This window comes from Triticum urartu, chromosome 4A (assembly GCF_056163025.1).
Source record: "Triticum urartu cultivar PI428250 chromosome 4A, HENAU_Tu73, whole genome shotgun sequence".
Taxonomy (NCBI): domain Eukaryota; kingdom Viridiplantae; phylum Streptophyta; class Magnoliopsida; order Poales; family Poaceae; genus Triticum; species Triticum urartu.
Genome location: NC_141876.1, coordinates 602,675,112 through 602,685,081, shown reverse-complemented (window position 1 = coordinate 602,685,081; position 9,970 = coordinate 602,675,112). Strand labels below are relative to the sequence as shown.

The following is a 9,970-nucleotide window of genomic DNA, read 5'->3' as shown; positions in this document are numbered from 1 at the left end:
TTGCACGTATTGTACTTTTCTGAAATTTGGTCAGACTCTTTGTTTCCACCATCTTGTTCTGGTTGAATTTTTCAGCGCAAATGATTCTCTCACATGCACGGCGGTGTGGATCTCAGTTAGGGCACATGCACGCTGACAGTGCAGGAATTTGTCGAGACGTAGTTAAACTTCTTGGAGCATCAAGAACATGGTGAACACGTCAGGAATGTATATCTTACTAGTTTGAAAAACTTGATGTGCCAAAAGTCAAATAAGGAACGATGGAGGGCGGCTAAGTTAACCCGCGAGTACCCAACTGCAACTGTACCAGTTAGAGGATATGCATGCTCATCATCATACTATAAAGCCCAGGGTGCAGTAGGTACACAGTACACAAGGCACAGCATATTACAAGACTTGCTCGGCCCAAGCAGTACTATCTCCCTCTCTGTCTGTCATCTTCAACAATCCAATGGAGAAACAGACAGCAGTAGCACTAGTGCTGCTCAGCGTGCTCTGTGGAATAGCCTCTCATGGGGTCGACGCCCAGTATTACTGGACGACCGCCACGGCGACGTTCTACGGCGGCGGCGACGGCTCCGGCACCATGGGTCAGTCAGTTTCCCACTCACTTCTTTACTCTCTCTCTCTCTCTCTCTCTCTCTCTCTCTCTCTCTGCAACTGTAAATAGTGGAGTAGATTTGTACGTAGTGTACCGTGTACGTGTGATCTATTCTAGTCATCCAAAGGAAAAGTGTCAGCTAGCTCTTGGTTGATGTGGATCTGATGATGTTTCTATCGTATGTAACGTATGCAGGAGGCGCGTGTGGGTACGGCAACCTGTACAGCTCCGGGTACGGGATCAACAACGCGGCGCTGAGCACGGCGCTGTTCAACGACGGCGCCATGTGCGGCGCGTGCTACACCATCTACTGCGACACCGGCAGGAGCAGGATGTGCAAGCCGGGCACCCAGATCACCGTCTCCGCCACCAACTTCTGCCCGCCCAACTGGGCGCTCCCCAGCGACAACGGCGGCTGGTGCAACCCGCCGCGGGTGCACTTCGACATGTCGCAGCCCGCCTGGACCAGCATCGCCATCTACGAGGCCGGCATCGTCCCCGTCGTGTACAGGAGGATCTCCTGCCAGAAGCGCGACGGCATCCGCTTCGGCATCTCCGGGAGGGACTACTTCGAGCTGGTGGTGGTCACCAACGTCGGCGGCAGCGGGGTCGTGTCCCAGATGTGGATCAAGGGCTCCAACACCAACTGGCTCGCCATGAGCCGCAACTGGGGCGCCAACTGGCAGAGCAACGCCTTCCTCAACGGCCAGAGGCTCTCCTTCAGGGTCAGGCTCGACGACGGCCGCGAGGCCACCGCCAGCGACGTCGCACCCTCCAACTGGTGGTTCGGGGCCACCTACAATTCCTGGGTCAACTTCTACTAGCGTCTAGCGGATCATCGTCAAACCGATCCATCGACGCCACTGCTTAATCGTCTATCATTAGTATATATAGCAAGTATTAAATCAAAGGGTAGGGCGCCCTCTGTTGCGTTCGCTATAGTTGTGTTTGGCAGCCGCACATTCGTCCGTGTTTTACTTTTAGATTAGAGGCACTCTTTCTTGCACCTACACATAATAATTAACCTGAAGCTAATTCACAAATAATCAGGCAAGCACACAATGCGCACCTAATAAGAATTGTAAAAGAAAAACTGTACGGAATGAAGACGGCATAGCGGGGGCGGATTTGCAGCACGCAGGGGCGGGGTCACGCAGCCCATTTTTTTCTTTCGGTTTGCTGTTTTCAGTCTTTTAAGTATATGTTTTGAATCAAAGGTCCAAATTAAGTTTCCTTTGCATATTTGTGATTCTTGTGATGAGGGCTTTTGAATGAGATCTATTTCGAATCGTTAAGTTTCAACTGCTGAAACTTGGTATGACAAAAATCAAAGTCTCAGGAACCAACACTTAAAACTTGTTGTGCCCTAATGCGGTATCCATCGAGTTTGCGAATCACGAGGCAATCGGGTGGCTGGCGCGGCTAGACAGGTGCATGCTCCTTCACCCGCGTGCCCCTGCGAGTTTCCGAGCATACTTCCAACTATAGCCAGGGCCATTTCACTAGTTATCTCAAACCGAGCTAAACTAATCTTGTCGTCACCCGGGAAAGCAACTCGAGGCAACCCTAGCGCAGCCCCACCTCCCTCGTTGAACCGCTGCCATTGGACATATGACGGGGTGGCGGCCGCTCCTACCCTAGAAGGTGGTAGGCGGAGCTTGAGGTGAACACGAACGCCATGGCGGTCAACGTCGATGAGCGTGCGACTTGCTTTTCGAGGAAGGGATGAGGTGGTTTCCTAGTATGCACAACATACAAACAGGGATTTTTGCACACAACAAGGTGCCAACGAGCCACCATCGTGTGGGCAGATGCGTGGGTGCCAGATCTGGTCGGTCCAGGCCTGTGCGGGTAGGGGGTGAGTGCAGTGACGAACTTCTCAACTATGTGTGTCGGTCGACGCGTGCTATCCTGCCCACGTCAGCTTAGCTTCAAATCCCAGATCTAGTTTTCAGCTCCCACCATGTTGTTGTGAGCTCCCATTCGGCGGCCCGTGCTCCTCGCCACCTCCAAGTCTAGTTGGGACTTCCCTTCTCACCAGATGAACGTTCGAAAAACCGCCAATAGCCTCAGTAGGATGGCAAATGTGGACAGAAGTACCAGAAGGAAGTTTGCACAAGGGGGTTACCCAAATTCGCGCTCTCATGATGAGGTAACAACCTACGTCCTTCTTTGGATTTGGATTAATGGCTGACCACCTCGTGCGAGGGGGGTACAGTGGACAAAATGTATATAGCTACCGACTGTATGGTCTACGTTGTAAATGCCTATGACTACCCCTAGCCCCGCCTTATATAGGTGACAGGCCAGGGTTTACATCGGGTCTCAACTGATATCAACGTCGCTGCCATCTTGGTTTGCATGCCAAGATAATCTCTGGTCTCCGGGTTTCCGCTCACGTTGGGCCTTTACTGGGCCACTCAGGCCTAAGGCAGGCCTGCCTACCGGGCTTCTCACTGAGAGGCCACTCCCGGTGTATTACGTCGTCAATAGCCCCCAAGCGTGTTTGGGGTTGCATTCTTCTTATCTTTAAGAGAGAGAACCCATGTAGGCTCTTCCTGTTTGTGGCCTTCCTTCGTGAGCCTGACTTCAGGGGTTCCCGGGCTTGCCAAGCGTGCGGCTTCCTGGGTCTGGCTTTAAGAGTCTTCATGTGTCCGCCATGGAGCTCTCATGGTGTCTCCCGTGATGAGCTCGCTCTGAGGTCCACGGTTCGGCGCCATTTCTGGGCTTGGAGACCCATAGAACTGTGTTGCCCCGGTTTCCGACCACTCCTTTGGGCCGGATATTCGTCAAAGAGCCAAGAACAAAACCCTCTAGATGGGTTAGGTTGCGATGATCCAAGATTGCCAAAGCATCCTTTCTCACTAGGCCGTTGCCCAGCCCAAGCCACGACGAGAGTCTATCCCTCGTCTCTTACGCTAGAGCTCCTCGTGTTGTCCTGTTTCCCGCGCAATCCCCGTGGGAGTGTGTCACTGCTTTGCTTTCCGCGTGTGTCTTTATAAGTTAAGGAGATGGAAACTGTAGGCTATGTGCCTTCTCCCTTTATTTCTGCGTTACTACCGTTGGGGAAGCTCAGATTTGTAGTCATAGGCGATGTTGATGGCGAGTAGGAACGACACGGTAGTCGGCCAGTAGCACACGCTTCAATCCCCCCCTCCACTAGGACAGTCGCCTCGCCTAGAGGCACGGGGATTATTGGACCAATCTCTACTACTACCTTTGACCATCTGCATGATTTGGTGGCTTATGGTTCCTAACTGGCTGACGCACCCTCCTATGGCTCTACTCCAACCTGATGGAAGATCCTTTGTCACTTGTCAGCCACTCAGAAGGTGGGAGTGACTTTTGCAAGGGGTAGCCCTTAACTAGTGATTTCAGAGCCTCCCTCCCCCCAACCAAGCCGGAAAGAGCTGGATCTTGGCTAGCTTCTAAACCACAACCAAACCTTCACAGTGAGAAACTTTATAAATAATTAAAGAAAACTTCTGTGAAAAATTTCCTCAAATTCATGAACGTTTTTGTCAAATTGAAAAATATTTTTAAATTCATTAAAACAATAAATCTGGAAACATTTTTTAAGATTCATGTTTAAAAAAATTCATGAGCATTTTTGTCTTCATTGTTATTTTTTTTTTACAAAAACGCGATAGCACTCTTTTTCCCTTCTTTCTTTTTGAGGAACAGCAGTCTTTTTCCTGTGACCGTAGAGCCGCAACACCAAGGACGACGAGGCGAGCGAGCGAGTAACTGGGCCCACCCAACTAGACTTTATCTACAGAACCTCACCTCGCCTTAAGGGAAGCCTGTAGCATGTTGGCCCAGTCGGGTTTGGTTCCTTTGTTAGTTTCGTTCGTTGTTACGTTCATTTTATTTCTTCTTCATTCATTCGTTAATTATTGCCTTTCTTTCTTTCGTTCGTTTACCACTTTTTGTTTATTTTCTTATATTTTCGAAATACTCTAAATTCATATAATCTAAAAATATTTTTCCTAAATTTTTTAAAAGTGTTTATCATGCATTTAAAAAAATGTTCATGCAGTGTAAAAACTTTGTTCGTGCAATTTTTTTGAAAATAATTGAGAGATTAAAAAACATGTTCACATGTCTCAAAAATACCCGTGGACATTTAAGAAAATGTCTATACAATGTAAAAAAAGATCCTGTAGTTTTGAATTTTTTGCTACAACTAAAAAATTCAAGACAATTTTAAAAAGTTCACATGTTTTGAAAAATAATCGTGACCTTTTTTAAGAAACCTATAAATATTACTATTTTTGTATAATTTAGAAATAATGTTATTTACCATTCAGAAAAATGTTCATGACATTTAAAAAAATGTTCGTGCAATGTAAACCAAAATTTCATGCAATTTTAAATGAAATGTTTAGAACCATTCAACAAATGTTTGTTATATTTTTGAAAACAACTAATACTTAACAAATGTTTTGTAAGTTTAAAAGAATGTTCAGGCCATTTTATGAAAAATCTTCAATATGTGTTTGAAAATGTTCACCATCTATTCAAATAAATTGCAATGTGCATTTAACAAGTTCAACGTGTATTTACAAAAATGTTCAGCATATACCTGAAAATGTTCAATCTCTACAAGGAAAGTGTTCTCAAAGTGCATTTTTTAAAAGTCTACATGTATTTGGAAGAACAAGAAAAAACAAAAAAAGATAATAAACAAATAGAAAGGGAAAAAACAAATGGAAAGACCTATACAGAAAACACACAAAAAGAGAAAAAAAACTGCATGGAAGCTTCTAAGACCGGTCCTAACCTATCCATAGAGCCTACCCAAAACCGCTCCCAGGCACGTAAATCAGTCCGCCAGCGCTCATGATAGAGGCGAGACGACGTATCACAAAGTGCGAGATGTAGTTCTAGTGAACAAGAGCGCTCCCCAAGGGCAGGATATGTACCAGAATGTACCAGAATGCCTCCGTTGATGGATACAACTATTGAAGTGCATATATTTCAAGCATTTTCGATTGGGTGGTGGTGTATACGAAACTCATCTTCTTCCTCGACATTTTTCCAGGATCAAGAGGACGATGGACATCATTGAGCTAAACGTGTGTAGAACTCGAAGGTGCCGTATGTTCGGTGCTTGATCGGTCGGATCTAGAAGAAGTTCGACTACATCAACTGCGTTGTCAAAACGCTTCTGCTTTCGGTCTACGAGATATGTGGACACACACTCTCCCTCTCGTTGCTATGCATCTTCTAGATAGATCTTGTGTGAGTGTAGAAATTTTTATAAAATTGCGTGCTATGTTTCCTAATAGTTCTAAAAATGTAAATTCGAAAATAATAATATGAAAACATATTCAAACAATTGTGAAATTGTTTGGTGGCAAACATCGACAAATTTTCCGGATGCTTGCAAGATTTTATCATGATAGGACATTCATGAAAGTCATGGCAACAATAACAAAATTAGCACTTCAAAATGCTTTCGAAAATAGCATTTTTGGAGCATTCATTTTTTTCCACAACTTCCATAAATGTTCTTTTATGATGAAATTTTACAAGCATCTAGAAAATTTGTCAATGTTTTTCAAAAACAAAATATTATTGAAAGTGCGTTAAGTCGACTACAGAGGGTGAACAGACGATTTTTATGAATTCTTCACTGAGGAATTTCAGGATGAGGAAATTTCTAAGCGAAGAACTACTTGCAGCGGAATACGTACTCAGATGCAGACATGACATAACATAAGCATGGACATCATGATCAATAAAAAATAAACACAGAGTACAGAAAGCGTAAGCACATGATAAAACAGAATGAAGACAAATAGACTGAATAAATTGAATTGAGGAAATTGAGAATGTCTTCAGTCAAAGTCTTCAAACAAATATGAACAGGTACACAACACAGTAATGAGAAAATGAAAGGGTTGAGAAAATAGAACCAGTTAACTCGGTGAAGACAAATATTTGGTAGACCAGTTTCAACTGTTGTGACAACTGTACGTCTAGTTAGAGCGCCTAGGTATTTAAACCTGAGGACACACAGTTCCGGACACACAGTCCTCACCGTACTATTCTTGAACTAAGGTCACACAGACCTCATCCAATCACTTGTGGTAAGTCTTCAGGTGACTTTCAAACCTTCACAGACTCGGTCACTCGATGATCCACAATTTCCTCTTGGATGCTCTAGACCATGATGCCTAACCGTCTGGAGGATGCACAATCCTTAAAGGTAACAAACGTCGGTTCCACACAGGAACAATCTTTTCAGTGATGCTCAATCACTTTGGGTTTGTAGGTGTTTGGTTTGGGGTTTTTGATTTTCCTCACTTGATGATTTTCACTCAAAGTCCTCGAAGGATGGGATGCTCTCAATGATAAGTGTTAGTTTCTCGCGGAGCAGCCCATCAGCTAGTGGTTATAGGGGGCAGTTATTTATAGCCTAGGGAGCGGCCCGACATGATAAGACATAAATGCCATTCAATGATATGACCGTTTGGTTGGTAGATATTTTGGGATAGCTCGCGCATAGCATAGCAATTGTCGGAAATTTAAGGTTCTAATTCCTCAGGGCTATCATGTTCCTCACTCGTAGGAAATCTGCACTGGCGAATTCCTAACTCCTCAGTCAGGACAAATTTCTCAGAGACCAGAATAACTACGTCTCTGTCACTGAAGAAATTGACTGAACTGTATGAGATTTCCAATGGCTTCACTCGAAGGGATTGGTAGGTGTAGGATTTTAAGTTGAGCATCACCTGGAAACCTTTCCTTAGTTTTACCTCGACCCCTTTAACAGTACGGTGTTTCCTATGACTCAAGAAAAAGAAAATGAAACTACGAAAACAAAAGTCTTCACACTTCACGTTCCTCGCATTAATATCAAGTCTTCACGGTCACACCAATTTCTTCACTTTCAATGTCTTCAAAAGGTCTTCAGAAATTCAAGGTCTTCAGTTGAAGACATTTATTTTTAGGGGTCGACATTCTCTGTAAATATCAAACTCCTCATAGACTTATAGTCATGTGTACACTCACAAACGCATTAGTCCCTTAACCTATAAGTCTTCAATACACCAAAATCACTAAGGGGCACTAGATACATTTACAATTATTTTTTGTTTTTTCTTCAATTTTTCCAGAATGTACTGTTCAACCAAGCTACAATAATAATAATGATACAAGCTCTATCTCTACTACTTAAAAAGAATGTAAGGTTCCCATTTCAACTCTCTTTCGTCTATCCTTCCTTATATATCCCATTCTTTCCTTCTCCTCTTTGATTTTTTTCTCTCATCTTTGATTTTTCTTCCATCCATTCTCCCTAAAATAGAATCAATTGTCTCATGTTTTATTAACTTACCAAAATACACATTTTGTTTGGTAAGTAATTAAATTCTTACCAAAGAAGTGCTTAACAATAAAATGGCATGTAAATCATGACGATTGCATACAAAAACTTGCTAAATGAGATATGGACCCAATGAGATGCTGACAAGGCTACTGCCAAATGGGTCCAGACGTGGGTAATGTCGCTTCTTACATGTGGGTCCAATGCCATACGAAGTGATGTCACGCATAACTATCACAATTTGTAGATACGGTTGATACATCTCCATCGTATCTATAATTTTTGATTGTTTCATGCCAATATTATTCAACTTTTATATACTTTTGGCAACTTTTTATATGATTTATTGGACTAATCTATTGATCCAGTGCCCAGTGCCAGTTCCTGTTTTCTGCATGTTTTTTGTATCGCGGAGTATCCATATCAAACGAAGTCCAAATGCAATAAAATTTTACGGAGAATTATTTTGGAATATATGTGATTTTGTGAGTTGGAATCACTGCAAATGGAGGCCCACACAGCCCACAAGACACCAGGGCACGCTAGAGAATATATGTGATTTTTGGTGGGTTGTGTTCTCCTCGAACGTCGATTGGAGCTCTACTTCGGGTGCAAGGAAGCTTATATCCGGAAAAAAATCGTGTTAAAATATCAACACAATCGGAGTTACGGATCTCCCGAAATATAAGAAACGGTTTTCGGCCAGATCTGGGAAACGCGAAACAGAAGAGAACAGAGAGGGAGATCCAATCTCGGAGGGGCTCCCGCCTCTCCACCGCTATGGAGACCATGGACCAGAGGGGGAACTCTCCTCCCATCCAGGGGGAGGCCAAGGAAGAAGAAGAAGGAGGGAGGCTCTCTCCCCCTCGCTTCCGGTGGCGCCAGAGTGTCGCTGGGGCAACGATCGGGATGGCGATCTACATCAGCAATCTTGCTACCGTCAACACCAACTCCCCCCCCTCTATGCAGCGGTGTAACACCTCTTCTCCCCGCTGTAATCTCTACTTAAGCATGGTGCTCAACTCCATATATTATTTCCCAATGATCTATGGTTATTCTATGATGTTTGAGTAGATCTGTTTTGTCCTGTGGGTTAATCGTGATCTTGGTTGGTATGATTGTATATTTTATTTATGGTGCTGTTCTACGGTGCCCTCTATTCTCGCGCAAATGTGAGGGCCCCCCACTGTAGGGTGTTGCAATATGTTCATGGTTCGCTTATGGTGAGTTGCGAGAGTGACAAAAACTTAAAGCCGAGTAGGTAGGGTATGACGTATGGGAATAAAGAGGACTTGATACTTAATGCTATCGTTGGGTTTCACGAACTTAATAATCTTTAATAGTTGCAGATGCTTGCTAGAGTTCGAATCATAAGTGCATATGATCCAAGTAGAGGAAGTATGTTAGCTCATGCCTCTCCCTCATATAAAGTTGCAAGAATGATTACCGGTACTTGTTATCGATTGCCTAGGGACAAATAACTTTCTTGTTGACACAAACCCTTTTACTAAACACCCAACTTTTATTATCTTGCAAAGTACTTCTAGTTTTATTCATGCAAAGTAGTTCTAGCATCACACCTACAAAATAGTTTCATACTTGTTTTCGGTAAAGCAAACGTCAAGTGTGCGTAGAGTTGTATCAGTGGTCGATAGAACTTGAGGGAATATTTGTTCTGCCTTTAGCTCCTCGCTGGGTTCGACACTCTTATTTATCGAAGAAGGCTACAAACGATCCCCTATACTTATGGGTTATCAACGATCAATTTGTTATATATTGTAATCGGCGGACATATTTGAAATTTTTTCCATTTTTGATAATTTTTATATGCATTTGTGTGAAAATTCAATGTCAATGTCAATTCAGTTATCTTTACTACGATTAAATGGCAGACAATTATCACATAGACTTTTCTGAGCCAACACAATAACAAACCATGGGACAAAGCCGCACAATAAAATTAGGCAAATGACATAGTTTCATGACCATCAAACATTGCACTAGTATGATGGGGTTTGTTTGCTCAGCTATAGACA

At 43.5% G+C, this 9,970-nt stretch overlaps 1 protein-coding gene across 1 annotated transcript; it reads left to right on the top strand.

Moving 5' to 3' along the window:
* Positions 1-354: 354 nt before the first annotated feature.
* LOC125554387 (expansin-A33) lies at positions 355-1,843 on the top strand. The gene is made up of 2 exons (XM_048717954.2): positions 355-590; positions 797-1,843. The coding sequence occupies exons 1-2, from the start codon at positions 452-454 to the stop codon at positions 1,423-1,425; spliced, it is 768 nt and encodes a 255-aa protein (XP_048573911.1). The 5' UTR covers positions 355-451; the 3' UTR covers positions 1,426-1,843.
* Positions 1,844-9,970: the final 8,127 nt, after the last annotated feature.

What these genes read in the sequence shown, in the direction of transcription:
- LOC125554387 (XM_048717954.2), top strand. Translation starts at nt 452, where the DNA reads ATGGAGAAACAGACAGCAGTAGCACTAGTGCTGCTCAGCGTGCTCTGT. An exon ending in CGACGGCTCCGGCACCATGG is followed by an intron (nt 591 to 796) that starts GTCAGTCAGTTT and finishes TAACGTATGCAG; the next exon opens with GAGGCGCGTGTGGGTACGGC.